This window comes from Rosa chinensis, chromosome 2 (assembly GCF_002994745.2).
Source record: "Rosa chinensis cultivar Old Blush chromosome 2, RchiOBHm-V2, whole genome shotgun sequence".
Classification (NCBI taxonomy): domain Eukaryota; kingdom Viridiplantae; phylum Streptophyta; class Magnoliopsida; order Rosales; family Rosaceae; genus Rosa; species Rosa chinensis.
Genome location: NC_037089.1, coordinates 55587669 through 55608473, shown reverse-complemented (window position 1 = coordinate 55608473; position 20805 = coordinate 55587669). Strand labels below are relative to the sequence as shown.

The following is a 20805-nucleotide window of genomic DNA, read 5'->3' as shown; positions in this document are numbered from 1 at the left end:
CTTCTTTAAATTTATAAAACCTCGATGCATGCAACACTTACAAAACATATTTCTTTAAACTCTGAAATCTCGTGAAAACATACCAGCCCCGCTGGTTAAGAGAAATCAGACTAGCCCCGCTAGTTAAGTAATAATAGGATATGGAGAAGAAAATATCACCATACGGGTAAAGGAGCCCCTTAGGCTCTACCTACCCTCAACTGCCACCCACACATAGATTGTGTGAGGAGGAGAACTAATTACCTCGACTACCACTCACGTGAGGAGGAGAATCCTCAACTGCCACTCACAAACACAAAGTAAGTGAGGAGGAGACACTAACCGAACGACCCGAGTATGGTGAGGAAAAACAATCGAAAACCAGTAAATCCATAAATCCACAAAGCTTCCCTAATATCTCACGAGAAAAATAAGTATATTCCAATGACGTGGCCCCGCACGCCAAAATATTCTCAAAATCATAACAAATAGGTGAGATCAAATTATAAATCGTAACTCAGAAACAAAACTAAATCCACAATCATCAATAAGGCATTCCCAATGCCAAAACCGAAAGTCGATGAGTAAATAAGAAAAATATCTCCATTGAAATCCCATTTCGAAAATCTTTTTAAAATCTCAAATCGACAAATAAAAATATAATATATAATTCCAGAAATCATATCGGAAAATAATTCGTTGAAAATCAACATAAATCATAAATTCAAATCCAAGCATAAGAAATTAATATCCGAAAGTCATAACCGAAATAAATCATAATCAATCTCTGAAAAACATTATTGAACACAAAACCACGAGATAAACCGAAATCAATTCATATGTTTGAAAAGTAATATGATAAATAAATAAAGCATTAATTCAAGAAAATAAGTGCATGCATCATTATTTAAAACAAAAGTCCACTCACAATACTATTTCGTCGATCACGTCGTCCTGTACACAATTATATTCCGTCAGTGACAATTCGACAATTTGATACGAATCTAAAATGAATCCTGAAAACCCCTCGTAATTCCATATCTCCATTTCTTTTCGGATTCAACTCAAATTTCACCACCAATATCAACTCATTAGTTTAAAGCTTCTAGGGCAGAACTGAGAGAAATCCGACGGTTGGATTCTCAAATTCGATAACCGAAACTCTTAACTTTTCAAAGATTCATAATCTATTTACAACTTCTTCAATCTTCACCAAAATCACATTTACAACCTCCACAACTCATGTACATTTTAATTAGCTAAAAATAGAAACCAAAACTCCACCCTACGCGCCACGCGTGTAACTTACAGTGGCGGCACGTGGGCTACACGCGCCGGCGGCAACCACCTCCGATGCCCACCAAAATTTGGCAGCACCACCACCTACTCAACAAACCCAACATCTTTCTCAACTACAACAAGTTCCAATTTTACCTTGAAGAGCTCAAATTTGGCCGGTGAACACAAGCCCAGAAATTTCAAAACCCTAGTTTTGAAATTTCTTCGATTCACTCTCCACACCACGAATTGAAGCTAGAAGCTTGAGGGGAAATGATCCTTGGCTCGAGGCGCTTCTACTATATCTGGTTTTGTGGCCGGAGATGGCCGAAATTTGAAGAAATCGACCATTGAAGCCGATTGCTACAGTAAAGTTTGGAAGCCCAATCTGCCAAATTCCGGCCAAATCATCTTGAATCACCACCGTAGGTGTGTCAAGGAGGAGGCGGAGCGCCGCCCATTGCCCGGAGTTCGTCGTTGGGCGGCCGAAAGAAGCAGATTCGCCGGAAATTGAAGGGAGGCTGAAGGGGAAGAGGAAAACTCGGGAAAGAAAGGAGAGAGAGAGAGAGTTACTGAGGTTTCCGAAAATGGAAACCTACCAACAGTAAATTTCCATATATATACTTATTATCATGAATAGTAACTTTCACATTTTAAGCTATAACTTTCACATATGAATTCCGATTTTTACGTATCATATATGCACGCGCTTGGTTTAATGTCCTCTATAACTTTCATGAAGAAAATTTTCTCAAATTTTGACCCGAACAAAAAGCAATCTTTTAGGGCCCTCAAAAGTACCGAAACGACAGTAAAAGTGAAAGTAAAAGTCATTTACAGTCCAAATGACTAGTAAATCGGTAAATTCAGGTTCGGGACGTTATACCCTCGCTACAGGCGGGGGTGGGATGGCGTGACGAATTTTAACTGTGCAGGATATGGCGGTTATGCAATCGGTTCTGTACAGGGAGTGAGGGCAATCCCATCCTCGGATGTTGTTAAGACGCAATGCGTGGCAGATAGACCCTCCATTACGAAAAGAAAAACAAGGGGGCAAATAGGAGAATGGAATACGTATCCAAGCCATGACGGTCGTTGCGGGGGTCGTCGTCATCACCTAGGCTAACGTTAAGATTGATGCTGAGGAGATTACGAGGACACCCACGCCGACAACGAGACGCCGATGTCGAGGCACCCTTGTCGAAATAAACGCCGACGTCGAGGCACCCTTTTTGAAACAAACGCCTATGTCGAGGCATCCTTGTCGAAATAAACGCCGATGTCGAGGCATCCTTGTCGAAATAAACGCCAATGTTGAGGCATCCTTGTCGAAATAGACGCCGACGTTGAGGCACCCTTGTCGAAATGGACACTGACGTCAAGGCGCCCTTGTCGAAGCCGACGTCGAGGCGCCCTCGTCGAAATAGACGCCGACGTCGAGGTACCCTCGTCGAAATAGACACCAACGTCGAGGCACCCTTGTCGAAATGGACACCCATGTCAAGGCTCCCTTGTCGAAGCCAAAGTTGAGGCGCCCTCGTCAAAATGGACACTGACGTCAAGGCGCCCTTGTCGAAACTGACGTCGTGGCGCCCTCGTCGAAATGGACGCAGAAATCGAGGAACCCTTGTCGAAATGGACGCCGACGTCGAGGCACCCTCATCAAGAGAGACGACGAGAAGTCGACATTGAGGCCCCCTCATCGAAGTGGACACCTACGCCGACGTTGAGACACCTTTGCCTTCATTAAAATAGACGCGTACGCCGACCCGAGGTTGTCGCTCTCGAAGTCAGGGCGCCCTCATCGAAGTGAACACCGACATAGAGATTGGCACTAAAGGCATTGAGAATGATGTCATCGACGTCGAGGTCGACACCGACATCGAGGTTTGGATCGGCGCTGAGGTGAGATTGTTGAGAAAAACGCCTACGCCGACATCGAGATTGACCCCAAAGGCCGACAACAAGACGCCAACATTACAAATAGATACTGCTATTACCCACGTCGACGAGATGAGATGCCGACTCTAAACAAGGAGCGAGGATCTTCTTATACGAGCATCTACATTTTCAACACGAGGAAGGCCTGGATGAAATTCAAAGAGGGGGTCCCAAAGAGAAATATAAAGATGTGGAGCCCATAGAGAAATTTGAGCTTTGGAAATTTTCTCTTGGGATGAATTCCCAAGGAGAAAATTTGGGGGCATTGTGGGGGTGGTCAATTAATTTGACCATGCAATCAAGGCAATTAAAGAGAAGTAATGGTAACAGACCAGCAGTAAATGCAACAATTGATGTAGCTATAAATACGACGATAAATGCGACATTCAGTGTGGCAATCATGGCCGCCAATAAGTGACGGTTATTGCAGGAGTGAATATGGCCTTCATGGTGGTGTGCCGCTTAAGTCACTGCAACTTGCTGTGCAAGTTTACTTGCAGCCCACGCCGAAGTACACCTATAAATAGGCTGCTCGATAGCGAGGTAAATCATCTAATTCCAACTTGTTGTACTCCACTACTAAGAAACGTACTGACTTAGGCATCGAAGGGTTTTCTGCAGGTACCATCCCTTCTCCTCGAGCCGACGGTCAAACTCCAGGTCAACGCTCGAGGGAAGCTTCTCGATTGTTTCCAGGTCAGTTCCCGCTCTAGTCCACATTAATTGTTGGGTCAAACTCCTCCACGAAATTTTTCACCTCCAACAATAACTCAGTTTTTGTCTCGCGGTTCATGATTGTTATGCATTTATTCAACGTTTTTCTTAAGAAAGTGAGCTAAAGACACCAGAGCAGAACATATAAGATGTCTGATGCTTGATATCTTTCATTTTTTAAATGTTCTTGATATACTTAATAAAGATAACTCACTGAACAGCAGGCACTGCAAAGAGATGCACCGTGAAATCCCATTTTGTCTATCCCGAATGGTCTTGGTACTTTCAGTTCTGGGGTCCAGGGTGCTTTCCCTTGACGCAGTCGGATTGATAACTAGGTTTACCAGCAATAAACCTAAGCAAAAGATTCTGAAGTCCACCAGAGATAAAAGAGAAAATCTCTATTTTATTGATTAAAAGATGAAAGGTGTGTTCTGCAGCCGCTTGCTGCTGCATAAATAAGAGAAAAGTACCCTAGGGCGACTAACAGCGAAACCCTAAGGCCCATGGATAAAAACGAAAACAACCAAAAAATAACTAAGAAAACCAAAAACGGGTAAAATAGAAAAATGCCGTTTTGAGGCCCTAAACGATCCCAAAAGCCCGAAAAATGCTACAGCTCCTAGCAAAGCAATGAGTCTTGTTTCTGGCGCGATTCCCTTTCCGGAAAGGTAAGGTGCGTCCCAATCAGACACCGAACTGCCATTTCCTGTCTACTAGTCACATTTCGTTTTCCTCCTTTAGCACGATTTAACTGTTCCTCAAATTGGGCCGCCATCCGCTCTGCATCATCCCTGGATCGGCTCAGAAAGAAAAGAAAGTCACTGATGCAACAGTACAGTCTCAAAGTCTCTACTACCACAGTCAAGTTTTCCATGCATAAGTGGAATTGTCCTGCTTGATAGTCATGAAAACCTGCGCTTATGTCAAAGTTGATTGCCATATCATGCGCTTTGAAGTGATCATATCAACCTCATGTCATCACTATGAGAACTTAACGACACAGGTAAGCCTCATCATTTATGCTTCAATTTCAGCAAAGAGGTATATGAGGCATTTGTTGAAGTTCAAATATTTACAGCTGGATTTTGTTTATTTGACTTTTTAAATTTCTTTTGCTTGGTAAGGACAGCAAGGTTGTTCCATCATTTTTAACAAAATTGTAAACCTATATTGCAATGGTTTTAATGTGCTGACATGTATATTTGGATCTTGGCATTATATGGTTGCTCAGTGCATATGGCAAACTGCAAATGGGAAAATTAAAACAGCTTGGTTGCCAAGTGCATCTGACAAACTGAAAAACTTACTCATGACTCCACTAGTAAAGATGTCAAGGAAGGACCTTCAGTTATGTCATTGGATTAGAAGCTCACAAAAGATTTTGAAAATATGAAGTGGGGTCTGATGCAGAAAAGGCAGTGGAAGTGCTGAAGCTGAAGGTGGATGATAGATTGATTCTCCTAGTTCTCAAGATTGATGTTGTGGCCATCATTAAGACTTAAAGATTCAGATTTTTTAAGTTCAGAGGGAAGAGAAAATTTACAACATAGTTCAACCGCTTACATGGTGTTGATGCCTGGATGAGGGTGGTATGGTTGGTGAAATGGTGAATTGTGGAAAACCATCCAAGAGATGCTTTAAAGTACATGTGTTACCATTGTATCTGAATTATGTGAAGTTTTAAGAACCTTGAGGAGCGCTCAGATGAGCAAGGTACTATCTCCCTAGTACCGGATAAAAGCACAAAGGAAGTCCAATTACAACTCCATGACCTTAATGCTGTGCGAGAAGGTCGTCAGGAAAAGTTCCATTAGCTCAATAGCAAGATGTTAATAAAGGTAACTGTTTTCAAAATACAGTGGTATACATTCTCTATTGTTTACATTTGGGGATGTAGAAGCTGTTGAGTTTCTTTGGTTTGGCTCTTTGATGAGGTGATCATGAAAAGTTCCATGAGCTCCATTATTAGATATGTATAAAGGCAACTGTTTTCCGAACGCACCAACATGAGGTGCACTAGCTAGTGTCTGTATTTGGGAAATTGGGTTGAAAATAGCGATGATTTTCTTTTAGGTGCTTTTATGATATATAGAAGAATGGTTTGAATCCAACTGTCAAATTTATACTGGCCAAATGCTATCCTTTTCAAGTTGGGAAGGGTTCAGAAAGCTTCGAGTCTAGTCCAGTCGATAAAAAGGATGGGGTGGCCTCCTACTGATTTTACTTGCACTGAGTTTCAAGGGGACTTAGAAAGCTGTGAGAATTGAAGATTCACACTATAATTAAAGCTTTATTTGAATCCAAAGCACCAGCTTCTGTGGCTTCTTAATGGTAAAAATTAAATGAAAGCAAATGTGGTTGTTTAGGCATTCTGTTGATAGTTTTTGCATAACAAACAGAATTGAGAAAGCCTTATTGCTTCTTGAGGGGGATTATGAAAAGAATTCCCATTGTCCAACTGCTTATTTCAGCATGATCAACAGTCTTGGAAAAGCTAATTGGTATAGAGCTGAAAAAGGAGTTATTTCAAGCATTGAAAGGAAACTGGTTCAAATCTCAGGGTCTGTGCCATGATGGTTAAAGATTTCGGGAAATGTGGGAATTTTTCCAAATGAAGCTGTGGATCTTTTTAATGAGATGAAGAAACTTCAAGGCAATCCTTGCTTATAATATCCTTGCCATTTATAATATTTTGTTCCATGTAAAATGGCTTGGTGACCTAAGGAGGGCTATAGAAATCTGTCCAAAGCCAAGATTGAAGCAGATGCTGGTGTGTTTGAGGAGGCTTGCAGAGCAGATGAAAGAGACGAGTTCAATAGATTTTGAATATGATGTCATCACTTGCTAGTGGCCGTGATCTGGTATGTAACGTATCTTCCTTTATTCCCTGATTGATTTTATAATTCCATGTTCAGGCTCTTTTACACTACCATACCTGTTTTAGTGGTTGTTTCCTGTCTAACATTGTCGAAGATTTGCTTATCTGTCAACATACTTATTGCGGGTAGTTTCTTGTCTATTTGTAACGAAAAGCTCCTCCGTATCACAAAGGTTAGCACACAGCATTCAACAATTAGAAGTTATGATACATTATATGCAATCTTTATGTCTGAATAATATGGTCTTTTCTATAGTGATCAAATTAGTGCTGTATGCTCGACTGGCTGATGAAGTGACTGGTTCTTCTGCAGGATATACACGCTCGTAAGTGCTGGCACATCTATGATCTGTCCTGAAAGAGTTTCCTAGTCATGAAAGCCACAAATTCCAAGTGTTGCCCTAGTTCGATAGAGAACTTTCTATTAGATCAAATCTTGGAAAGTGAATGCCTGCCGCTCTCTAACAACTGATTGAAGATCCCATTGTTCACAATCCCACACTCATGCCATCATAGAAGGAGTTCTAAACTTGATTTTTACTTTTTATATTTTTTTTATAAATATACTGTACCACTATCATATACATCATAAAGTATAAACTGCATATATATAAAACATTGGTTTCGACATATACATTTTGGTAGATAAACTGTAGAATAATTCTACTCCTTGGGGATTACTTTATGCTGGTAGGGTCTCATGTTGCTAACGACTTGGGTTTCATCAGTTTCCATCACGTAATGTCAGAAAGAATCCTGAAACAGGATTTAGGCCTCAAATTATAGTCACTGTGGAACAGAATTTAGTGTCTAGCCACATATGTACAAACCTAGACCACAATTTAAATTTTAAATCTCCAGCAAGCCACAGTTTCCAATTAAGAGACTGTTGCATCAAGGATGGATAATACACAAATTGACTGATCAAACCGGTGCTGCTTGAGAGCGGCCACCCTCAACAATCGAACCAAATGTCATACGTCCTCTTCTCGCCGTGCACTGGCTTCGAAATTCACAGCCTCACTCGTGAATGTGCAGCTGTCTATGAAAAGCATCGGAACTAGAAATTTTTGAGGTCTTTTACTGAGAAGCGAAGAGGGGCACATTATAAAATTGATGAACAAATTACAGCAGTGCACCATGAATGACTATCCGTTTATTTGGTAGAACTTTTTTATCAGCATTTGGATCTTGTAGTATCAGTTCATACATATAGTACCTATATCCAAGGCAACCAGAGAGAGGGAAACAAGATTCCAATAACAATAAACGAGGGGCAAAAATAAGGATCAGTCAATATGATGACAATTAAGAAGAGAATCCATCCAAGCTACAGCTCTAATTCTGAGGTACTAGATACTTATGATGCCGTTTCAGACTGACACAAAAAGTATCAAGTACCTCGGTTTAGACCTGCTTAACAACTTGATATCTCTCTTGTTTGTATATACTCCTAGACTTTCAGAGTTTGAGTAGAAATGCAACAAACAGGGAACAGCGTTGGTAGAAATAATTGTACTTCGAACCTATTTCATATCCCATATCTGCTACAACATCAACATATTATTTCCTCACAATAAATTAAAAGAGGTAAAAGACCCCTAATTGTTACAACAACAACAACAGCTAGCAGTTAAAAAAAGTAAATAACATTACAGATAGATACTGCTATTACCCACTAGCATTTTCAGCAGACACATCATTCTCCTCATCATCAGCCTGCCGCATTTTCGCAATTTCAGCCTGTGCTCTCTCCATAATCTGCCTTTTCTGCATTTCCAAATCCCTATGGAAATCCATCCTCATCTTCTCTAGCTCTACCATCTGCTGCCTTTTACTTTTTTCAATCTTCTCATATATGTCACTGAATTTCTGAATAGAATCAGCAAGCAATCTAAAGGAAGATCGCTCATCATTGTCCCTTCCAAACCTTCTCTTCTTGGGTGGTAGCCCATCCGACTCATCCTCCACTCCCTCAGCAGATTCTGAATTCCCTGGACTATCCCTCATCTCATCTAACCCGTTTGCACGGTTCAAATACACTCTAGGGTTCATGAAAACATACTCTCCTGAGTCCAAACCACAAGAGAGACCAGCCTGCTGTTGTGGTGATGACATTAACATGTCCATCTTCTTGAAATATACCCACTTGCTAATAGCACCTCCAGTCTCTGCAAATTTGACCCTCTCCTTTTTGTACTTCTTCTTCAGGGTATCCAATCGATTACGACACTGAGTGTCTGTCCTTTCAATCTTTGACACCTCTGACACCTTCTCTGCAACCTCTTGCCACTCCTCAGAGCGAAGACTCTTTTTCCCACGCCGAAGAAACCGGTCACCCCAAGCATCTAGTAAAACAAATGTCTCATGCTCAGTCCAATCCGTAAGTGCATTCCGGCCACCATGTGATTGTCTTGGGGCAGGGAGTGCTGGAACCAATGGAGCAGGTACACGAGGAGCAAATTCATAACTTGAAATCAAACTCTTCAACTTGCGCTTCTTTGGGTGCTTTTGCAAATCATCATCGTCAATCCTCTTAAAGACTTTGCTCTTATCATCTTCTTCGTCATCCTCATCCTCATCATCATCACCCTCCTCATCATCGTCATCGTCATCATCCCCAACATCTTTATGAACAGAAGGATAACCATTTTGACCATTGTGGCCTTCTTCCTCACCCAACTCCTCATCCTCATCATCCTCATCGTCATCATAATGACTAACTGGCCTAGAAAATGAACCACTTCGAGCAGGTAGCTTCGGGGGCTGTGCAGAATCATAGCCCTGTGGGTGATTCGCACCATACACATTCGGAGGATACCTTGCATCATCTTCAGTGTCATCCATTTCCACACAATCTCAAGATTACAAAAAGAAGTTACACCTCAAGAACCAAGCCCAAAATTTTCTATTTCCAAACCATCAGTTTCTCCACTTGAATAGGATCAAACTCACAAAAGCATTCATACCCATTATTAATTTCTCCCCTAGTTTCTTATTTCAGTAAACAACCTCCAGTTTTTCATGCAACTATTAATACAAATTAGCCAAGTCCATGAATCACTGCAATCATCATCATCTACAACTTCAGTAAAGAAAGAAGCATTAAATTAAAACCAGTACCAAATCAACATTTAAAATGAATCAAATTAAGAAAAACAGCAAAACCCACATGCATAGATATCTCAAAAAAACCTTATCTTTCAAACAAAACTCTAGCGAGAAAACCCAATAGACTGAGAAGTAAACCCTATCATCTTTCAGCTCAAGTTTACAAATTTATCATCTAAACTCTAAACAAAAAGCAACCCACGATTCGAATTCAGAAACTATGAATTCCCAAGCTGAAATCAAATTGCTAGGGTTAGGAAATTGAAACCAAAGCCCTAAATTCTTACCTGAAAAAAGACCAAGTCTTTGCGGACTAGAAAGATCGAAACTTTCCGGAGATTTCTAGGATAAAAGGTAAAATTGAAGCTTCTGAAAGAGCTTTAGCTCAACATTTCCGTAGAACTGAAACCAATTCCTGGAGGAAGTGAGATGGGAACGGAAAGAGAAGAAGAAGAGAGAGAGTATAAAACGATTCGGGATAAAAGAGGGTGCTATCACATGTTTGGTGCGTAAGTGAGTTTTTTTTGTTTCTTTGCAATTTGGGCTTGTGGAGGGGGTGGTATTGGGCTAATACTTATTCTTTTTTTTCTTTTTTTGAGGGCAACGAAATATTAATCCATTGATAGAAATTATGACGACCTCGCTCGGTCAAACATGAAGGGTACAAGCACCCCTCATATTACAATGCAAACTCATAGAGTACTAAAATCCAAAATAGAAATTCCAGAAAAACTAAAATCCTAAAGGAACTGTTGAAAACAAATACATAATTGAAAAAACTCCCTAACCCTACACTGTCCTTGGATGGAACCACTGGTATGAACATCTTAACGCCTAAAACCCTCTTGGTGTACGTCTCAACACTCAACCCAGCCATAGCAACATCATAGGAACAAGTACGGGGTAAAAGAGCAAGACATGTTACCTCCCAAAAAGTCCAAACCCAAGCCCAATCCAAGTGTAAAAGAAAAGGGGAGCTGAACCACAGGCCCAGTTCTCCAGACTGCATAGCAGCCCAGATCGGCAGAGGCCCAAAAGCCCACTGCCCAACACATCGTCTCCCACACCCAAGTTGACCGGAAGTTGACTTTCTGAGGCTAATGCTTATTCTTATTTTAATAGTTTTATAGAAAATAATAATTCAATACATTGATATATCTCAACACTTTCTTCATTTAATGTCTTGTCCAATTAAATAAGAGAAAAAGAATGTTTCGTTCACCCCGAGCACTATATAAAACACACTATACTAGCACACCCCGCACACAAACATATCACTCAACATCCTCTAACACACCCACATTTTTTGGTTAAGTGCAAAAACTAGAAACATAGGCAACCCAGAGCAAATAAAATTAACCAAAAAACCGTTTGTTTCTTGTCGACCTTTCCACTCAAAGAACGAGAACCGACTTAACATCCTTTAGTAAAAAAGGATGCATGCCCAATTGAAAAGAAAAAATAAAAAAATATAAACCTAAAAAGACCCAAAGCCACACGTACCCAAGTAAGAAAATAAATATTTGTTTTGAATTATATAAACTTGATCGTGAACGGTTCATGAATAAGTTAAAACAAAGTTTTGTTATAAAATGATTTTTAGGTTTTGAATTTGTGGACTATATATATTTAGTATTAGTGGCATCCCTGAGTGGATGACTACGTGTGTGTGTGCGCGTGCGCTTGCGCTTGCGCTTGCGCTTGATATATATACATATTTTGATGAGATTGGGTGGTGAAGTGAAAAACTATATATATTGTGTGTTTTATTCACCGTTGTTTTGTGTTGTGATTTTGAGGAAAATAAATGCATTTTGAAAAAAAAGGACGGTGTTGTTGGCTTTCAAATTTCAAAGGAGTTCGTACGATTTTTGCGAGTGTTTTGGGCTGTGAAAACAACAATTTGAACATGATTTCTTTATAGTTTTGAGATTGGTGTGGAGTTGTGAAACAATATTTTAAAAATAAGAGAAGATGGACAGGATTATTGCCATATTAAGGACTTTACTTTTCCACTCGCCATCACTCCTAAACTTTCTAGCTTCTGGTGGTGGGATAGCAGGAGACGAGATTTATCAAAGTTTACAGCTTTAACAACAAACCAATTCTCAAGCATATTTACTATAGGATGACCGTGTAATACCTTGACTTCTAATTCCTATTTTGTAACCCAGAATACAATACTACCTTGATATAGCCGAGACTGATGTTAAAACTCAAACCCTGCACAAGTGCTTAGAGGGTGCACCATTTTTGAAATGGCAACTCATGATTTGAAGATTAGCGCTGATATTTCATTCTCCATATTGTTAAACCAGTTTGATACTTAGACTTGCCAAAGGCCAAATTTCGATCACCAGGTCAGCTGGTTTTATTTTCCAACAACGTCAAGCTAGCTTTTATTTTCGATATTAACTCAAATACCAGCTGCTAATCTTCATCAATATGTAGGTATTATATTATGGCAAATCAGCACATACTATCTTCACCTATAAGTTGTTTAGATGTATTCATTCTTTGGGTGCATAGACTCTTTAAGTTAAATACAAAAACATTTTATAGTTCTTAGTCATAACTGAAGCTTTAGACTGCTGTCACAGTAAACTGGATTCACCTTTATATGGTCCAGATTTCATTAAAGATATGTAACTAATAAGGTACTTTATATCTAGTTTCAGGTTAAAAATACTGATAGTTCAACCGATCCTTCCTGAATCCTGACACACACACACACACACGCACATGAAGTAAATTATTTTTGGCATGGAATGATATGCATGCATTTTCAATTGAATTATAACTTATACTGTACACCAATTATCTACTGTTCTCTGACTACGAGTATTTGTATTGCAGTTTGCAGCCCCATGAAACTAACACTTGAGCCAAAAAGATTGGGTTCAAGTATTGCAAAAGCAAAATTAGGCCATCAGAATTAAAACTTTAAAAGTTGTACTCTGACTCTGTATTTCAGGATCTTGTTTCTGTTCAGAACACTGATTAATATGATCTTAGTTATCTCAAAACATTGTTTTCCAATATGAAAAGTAATGATAACTTTTTCTGTTTTTTTTTTTTTGTCGAAAATCATAACTTCATATGTAGTCCTTGTGTTAAGAGCATCATCTTTGTAGTCTGCAAATCTAAAACCAGATCAGTAATACAGATACTTATCGGTGTCCCAGTTGTTTCCATATGTATATGCCAAGTAGAAAGAGGGTGGTCAAAACCTTGCTTCTGTATATATGTTTAGTTGCAATTGTTCCCATTTGGTTTGAATTTGTAGTCTCTATCCTTCATCTGTGGCAGGTGCTGATGTTCCACTTTTCCGGCTTGTATAAAGTGAAAAAAAATGTGAATGAGCTCTTTTTCTTGCACACACACACACACACACAGATATTATATATATATATATATATATATATATATCTGTGGAGTCCCTGTGTTTTATATGATGGTCTAAGGGTTGGAATGGTTATAATAACAACAATACAGTAGTGGAATATTAGAGGAATATTGAGCCGGAATGCATGCCTCTCCTAAGTGTGATAGATGTAGTAATAAAGGGCATACTGAAGTCAACTGCTATTACAGGATTGACATCCCTGCCAATCATCCATTGTCAAGAGTCAGATTTGTGTGAAGAATGGACATGCAACCTCAGATTGCTCTCACAGAGGCAATTAGAGTGTCAAGGAGCTAAACTACCTGCAAAGTGATATTGTGGTCTTTGTAGTCAAGTCCTTTTTCTTCACTACAAAGACCACAATATCCCTAAACAAACAAAGAATCCAGAAGAAAAAAAGGCTGGCATGCTTTATGTTCCTCAGTGGCTTATTGGCATTGGATTTTCTGGAGGACAACCGGGTAGATCTCATGATTCTTATTCTTGACGATCTAGTCTTCATACTAATGAATCAGATTCTATTTCTATATCTACTAAGCATTCTCAGAATACTATAAACCCTTCTGCTGCTCCACCTGGCACCTTGCTGTCCTAATAATGAAGATCAGGTGCAAGTGCTTTTACCTTGTTCTGAAATTCAAATGAGCATCCTGATTATATTCATTCTGTACATGCTTCCAATATACATTCCATGGTGACAAGGGCTAAATATTGGATTACAGATAAGAAGCTTTTTGAAGATTACTACTGTTTTTCAAGCAGTAGGTCAAACAAACTCTCTGATGAGTTTCCTTTGGCCTGTGGTTTTACTTGTTATACTGAGATTTATGATTACGTAGAACCAAGATTCTTTTAGGCTGCTTCTGCTTATTCTCAGTGGCAAAATGCCATGATTGAAGAAACTTTGGCTTTACAAGCTACCGGCCGGTACATCGCATTTAATTCCTCTTCCTTCAGATCTTCTGGTGAGAATGTTGTTAGTGGCTAGTGGGTTTATTGAAAATATTGGGACGAAACTAAAAAGCCTAGAGGGGGGTAAATAGGCTTTCCCTACACAAACCACAACTTTTCCTTAATACAAAAAACTTCAGCAAGAAACGTTAAAGGATTGAAACACATATATGAATCCCTGAATATAGCAGTGTAGATAAAGTGTATAAAAGAAATGAAAACACAATCACACAGCGATCAAGAGACACCAGAATTGTTTGTGCAGTAAAAACCTCAAAATGAGGAAAACAACTGCGGGGCCTTAACTCTCTAAAGCCCTAGTGAAAACCAATTCACTTAATGGAAAGATACGAGTTCTCTTACAAACAACCAATAGCACTAACCTCGGCTATACTTACTAGACACATTCTAGAAGGATGTATGATCACGTCTTCGTAAATCTTCTCCACTAATGAACTGCTCTCACGGGTAGGATTGACAGGTACTGACCTTGACCTTCAACCTTCTTTGCACATCAACAACTCCAACTGACCTCGAGAGTACTTGATATGCAGTATATGATTGATAAATGAAAAAGTGTTTGACTCACCAATCTACTTTAACTTGGAACAAGTAGATTACTGATACTATTTGAAGCACATCACTATTCAAAGATGAATGAAGCCTTTTTCTAAATCACAATGGATGAATACAATCTTTTTCACATCAAAGGCCAGCACAATGAACACATTTTATTGTTGTTTATAATATGCAGACTCCCCCTAAAACTTTGGACAATAAAGACACCAAAACCTAATTGACTCCTTATATGGAAGGGACATATCCTAAAAAGATATTCTGCAAATAAACATGATTTTATCCCTAATGAAAAAGATAGACTTAACTGAACAAATCATGTAGAATAAATATCCTTTTACAACTTAATGACTGACAGCAATAATACACAAAAGATCTCCTAACTAAAGAAATCGAACATAGACCAACTCACATATTCTGACCTAACCGGGATTGCAACACATGCATCAATCCCAGTATGCATAAAGACACAAAACGTATGAGATGCATATGCAATTACCCGTGAAGTACCTTGAGGAGTCAACTGAAGCATTGAGTGCATTGAGTCTTTTTCTTTTCATTCGACTAGGTCTTCACTCCAATGATTGGCACACTTCTAACTTAGACCTAAGACTCTAGGTTTTGTATTAGGAATGCCAATATACAATAAAATCTATACTAACATTTATAAAGTTGATAAGAAGTCTGTGTATGGCCTAAATTTGGAATGAAATGTTCACCAGTTAGTTGCAAAACAAATTATGCTGAAGGGAAGGGGGAAAAAAGAAGAAGCTAAAATTGTATTGTTTCAAATTGCATAGGTCAGAAAAGAGTAAAGTGTCACAAATTAATTAATGATACAGACTACAAATTCAAACAAAATGGAAACAATTGGAACGAAAACAAGCAAGGTTAGGTCCATTAATCTTTGCCAGTTTACGGTTTTCAAATTTCAGGGGGTAGAGAACAGGAGGTTTGCATTGACGTACAGGTTATTATATATCTCCATTTTACTGATATTTGTCTATATATATATATATATATCAATCACTTGTTGTTCTAAGAATGTAAGATATGCCCACCTTGTTGAAACTTTAACTTTTGATTTGAGGAGATTGAGAATACAATAGTAACAGGGACTTATTTCAATTCATCAAAGTAATTCTCGAAGAACAGCAAAGGAGCATTATTTGATTCAGAATTTCAGAATAGAATAGCAAAACATAAAGTTGTACATGAAAGTCTTCCCTGAGAACCTCCATGTTCCTCTTGCAATTGTTGTCACATTATTCACATTGTCCGCACAAGTACCTGCAAATTAAGTGTTTTTATGTCAAACTTCCTTCAACTTTCGAGTTTCCCAATACTTATGCAAAACAGACCAGTGCCCTGTCGCACTGATTAACAGCACAATGCCCTAAAATCATCTCGAAAGTCTCGATATGAGGGGCAGACTAAGAAGCACTGATACGGGTACGAATATCTGGATACGATACGATCGGATACGTGGATACGGCAAATCTTAAATATAGTTGGATACGGGTACGAGAAGGATACGTCAATTAAATAATATATTCATATATATATATATATATATATATATATTATACTTATCTTCTTCCTAACATACTAGTGATGAGTGGCAACAACTAATATTTTTTATCAAGGTATTAAAATATCCTTATCCTTTTAGCATCAAACCCATAAATCCATCAGAACCATCAGATTGTCATAAAAAAAAAAAAAAAAAAAAAAAACAGAACCATCAGACCTTTCTTGTCGAATCGAAGCAATCAAACCCATATAACCAAACCATCAGACCTTTCTGGTCGAATCAAAGAAATCAAACCCATAAATCCGTTCATCCTTATCCTTTTATCATCAAACCCATGAAAGCATCACACCCTTAAAACCAATCGAAGAACTTGTACCATCACAGAAGCAATCAAATTCATATGGGTAAGAAGAAGAGAGGGGAGAACATAATGAAGCGAGCCTAATTGAAGCTCCAACCTCCAAGCTACAGGTGAATCAAAGAAGAAGAGAAGAGAAGAACAAGTCTGATTGATCTGTAGTCTGTGACTTGCGAAGAAGAGGAGAAGAGAAGTGAACGACCAAGCGGCGTATCCGGTATTCCGGTTTATTTACAGACTACGTATCCACAAAGGATACAGACGTATCCAAACCGTATCCAATCTGGATCCGCATATCCGAGCGTATCCAAGCCGTATCGTACCTGTATCTCGGATCGATACGGGATACGAGGCCAAATTGCCGTATCCGTGCATCATTAGTGGGGGCAGATCACCCAAGCTTCAATGTCATTCACATGCCATCTAGTACTTTACAGGGTTGATCAAGTATTATATTTGGCTGTATGTAATGTCATCTGGCTCAAAACCTGTACTTCTTAATTATAGCCATTTCACCAAAATGGCCTGCATTTAGCCCCAATACATTCCATCATAAACAGCATTAAGAGAGTGGATCCCCCAAAGACTCAGATGCCTTCGCAACCCAGACACCAAATTCAAATATCGCTGTTCTAGGATTCCCTGTAAGAATATGCTGTGCTGCTGAACATAGACTCATGAATAAAGCTTACAAGGGCCATCCAGGAGATAAATCGATCTTGAGGAGATCAGGGACCTCCAGATAATTACTACTCTTCAGTTCAAACTTTCCCATGAGCTTGTTGTGAGAGGCATTTGAATAATTGAATTTTGCAACGTAGGCTCCTTTCCCATGAGCTCGTATAGTCTTCCGTCTAGTCTTTGAAACATGTACTATACAGAATAAATTAATGGTACGCAGCTTAATCAGTTCAACAGCTTTATTTCCTATTGGGCAGAGGACCCCTTAACCCATCACAACGTATTATAGATGCAGCATCCCATCTCATAAGTAGCTATAGATAACAATTCTACTTGTTAAGGACGATGCAGTAAGGTAAATCACAATGCAGGCCAGGTAGTAGCATACCATGCCTTCCCTACGCACAACTAGTGCAACTATACAAGTTACATGGTTACGAAAATCCAACGATGGACATGAAAGTTGGAGCTGGCCGGGAAGGAGAGCTGATGCTTGTTCGATAGTTTGGCTTGACAAGGTCCTTCGATTCCAGTGAAAGAACAAATTAGGTTTTGATGGATGATGGAATTAATAGATCGAGATGATGATTGAGTAGCAGACCACTTTCTTACGTACCATTGTCTTCGCTCTTCTTTCAGAAAGCTTCTCTCTTCTTCCTGTAATAGGATTGCCTCCACCTATTTCCTCTCCTACACAAAAGCGGTTCCTAGCTTTCTCCCGAAACAAAATTGAAATATTGGTGTGGGATTGTAATTAAGGTGGAGTATCAATTTCACTCTCCTAATTTAATTACAAAACTTAATCTAGTTTGATTAGGTATTTCATACCGGAAAATTCTACAGTACTGGGGTGTATCCCATACTGTTTGTTTGATGAATATTTGTGACCGTCAGATCCACAATATATCCAATGGTCGTGGATATTCGAATCAAGTTAACCTATTTAGCCGGTAACTGGTTCATATGATATGCCACCACGACTCTCTCTCTCTCTCTCTCTCTCTCTGCGTGACTCTGCCTCCCCACTGCTCATCCAGTCGTCTTCAGCCTCCAGCCCACGGGTTCTCTCTGTGCGGCAAAGACCCTCTCCGTCTCAGCGTGTCTCCTCGATCGTTGAGGCGTCGATGGTGACGAACTAACGGTGGTAACTCGGCTCTTACTTTTCAATCGATCTGTATCACATGAACATCTCGACTACTTTCTGGGTTTTCAGTCGAATAGCCTCGAAGTCTTGAACTTGGTTGCTCTCTTCCTCAAGCAGCAAAGCAGATAGCCTGAAACAAGCTTGGTTTGTTGCTGAAATCAAGCTTGGTTAGCTGGTTCTGAAATTGGCATTCAACAATTTATGTTCTTAAATTGTTCTTTTGTTGCTGATATTGCTTGCTTTTATGTTTTGGGGTTTACTTTCGAGTTTGTGAAGAGTAAAGATTGATTCTTTTCTCATGTAAATTGAGGGGATTGATGGGAGTTTGAAGAAATGGGGTTTTTGTTGTCAGTTAAAACGGGCTGTGTGTCCTGCTGAACAAAGTTTGAGTCTTTTCTCATGTAAATTGAGAGCCCTGAAGGGAATTTGAAGAGATAGAACAGGTATACGTTCTATTTTGATTTGAGAGGCTGGGCTAGAGTTGATTTGAGATTTGGTGAAGGTGGTCTCTCTTTCTTCTCTTAATTGATCGCTCGTCTCCTAATTTGATTGTTCATAGTGATACTGAAGGTTGGGCTAAATGATGAGCAGTTTGATTTCGTAGTATATGTAAAATTTAACCAAAGAATGTTTGAGTTTGATTTGTAATTTGCTTGATTGAGTTTGATTCGTAATCGAAGCTGTTTGCTCAAATATCTGCAGTCTAGTAACTTTCAGCAGCTTGATTTGGTGTTTACTTGTACATATTTGTGATATATGATTCATAATCCATGATATATATTAGCTTTCGGGAAATCTCTGGTTAGCTTCTCATATATATTGATCAAATGGGTAGAACCAAATAGGGGTACTGCTTGTGTGATTTATCTGATTAGCTTTGCTAGGTAGTAGGGTAAACTTTTGAAATTTGTACCTTGTTGGTGTTCAATTTTGGTTGCTCTGCCGTTTTTGCTGTGTTGATTTGTAATCCCTGTGTTGGATCGCTGGTTTTGTGGTGTTAGTATGTAGTCATGTGTAGGCACAGCTTTCTGGGTTTTTGTGTAAGTTTTTGCAGCTGATTAGCTAGTTCAAATTTTTTGGCTTTTTTGGTTTAAGGAACTTCTTCTCTCACTTTGTTTGAGGGATTTATTTTTTAAGTTTTTGTGTGTTTGATGGAAATCAAATGTATAGTAGATTTTGAGAATTGCTCAGTTTTCCACTATTCTGTGCAGAAAATTGATTTTAGTGGAAGGAAAGAGAATCGAAATTTTGAGATTTGGTATGGATGTAGTTTAGGAGTCATGTTCATATGTTGGAATTTTGTCATGTTTAGATGCATTTTCCATTTTCTGAACTATTCTTGGAAACTTTTGGGTCAACTATAAACTCAATTATTGGAAACACAAGTGTGTTCTTCTTTTCCTATTATGTTTGATTAGTATATGGTTAGGTGAGTAGCGTTAGCCTTAATATACCGTATTTTTATTACAATAAAAAGGAACAGGCACCTTTTTATTATAATCAGTATGTTGAGGAGTTGAGACTGAATGATTGTTTCCCACTTTTCTTTTATTTTTCTTCTCTAATTACATGAACTGTTGCTATTGCTCTGAGATTTTTGCTATCCTTATTCATGAAAATGCAGATTCCTTCTGGCAAGTATTTATGTTTGAAGTAACTAGCTAAGTCAACTCAGTCAAATTTAGCCTACTGTCCAAATTGAGTTTTGTATAGCTAGAGCACTCAGCTGCGTAGCTTTTCAATTACAATGATATCTTCTTTTAGTCAGGACCTGCTATGTTCTTACATATTTATGATGGAAGTATTTATAGTTCGTGATTTGTATGGTGCTGCTATATTCTCATTTGCCTTTTAGTATTTATAGTTCATTTAATTATGAACTTGGTGGTGATATTTGATAGGACAGAGAGACGATGCTAATACCTAATGCAATTAGAATGCTTGTTTCATGAGAAAGTTGCTGCGTCGGTTTGGTTGAGTCAAAAGTTGCATGACTAATCATGTTTCTCTTTGTTGATTGTTTTCTAGGTACAAGTAGATATCCTTCACCTATATATCAATTTCGACCAATCCTAAATCACGTAAATAGTTCAAGCGAACAACTAATTTCCACAGCACCAAACCAAACCTTTAACTATAATTTAATTTCTGCCAAACTCACCCGAATCTGCAACTTAACTCCAGAATAATACAATTATACATATACCAACATGCAGTTCAATGGAATCTCAAAACCATACAAAGCCTTCAA

At 38.8% G+C, this 20805-nt stretch overlaps 1 protein-coding gene and 1 long non-coding RNA gene across 5 annotated transcripts; one reads left to right on the top strand and one right to left on the bottom strand.

Moving 5' to 3' along the window:
• Positions 1 to 8293: 8293 nt before the first annotated feature.
• Positions 8294 to 10407, bottom strand: LOC112184733 (trihelix transcription factor ASIL2). 3 transcript variants are annotated; one of them, XM_024322973.2, is made up of 2 exons: positions 10192 to 10407; positions 8294 to 9878 (listed from the first exon to the last, which is right to left on the bottom strand). In XM_024322973.2, exon 2 carries the CDS (start codon positions 9638 to 9640, stop codon positions 8465 to 8467), a length of 1176 nt encoding a protein of 391 aa, XP_024178741.1. In that variant the 5' UTR covers positions 9641 to 9878; positions 10192 to 10407; the 3' UTR covers positions 8294 to 8464. The 3 variants fall into 3 exon arrangements, with proteins under 3 accessions (XP_024178741.1, XP_024178743.1, XP_024178742.1); XM_024322975.2 differs by having other exon boundaries at positions 8294 to 9872; XM_024322974.2 differs by having other exon boundaries at positions 8294 to 9856.
• Positions 10408 to 18281: 7874 nt separating this feature from the next.
• Positions 18282 to 20389, top strand: LOC121051468. 2 transcript variants are annotated; one of them, XR_005805795.1, is made up of 2 exons: positions 18282 to 18698; positions 18831 to 20389. It is a non-coding gene; the product is annotated as an uncharacterized LOC121051468 (long non-coding RNA). The 2 variants fall into 2 exon arrangements; XR_005805796.1 differs by having other exon boundaries at positions 18285 to 18698; positions 18907 to 20389.
• Positions 20390 to 20805: the final 416 nt, after the last annotated feature.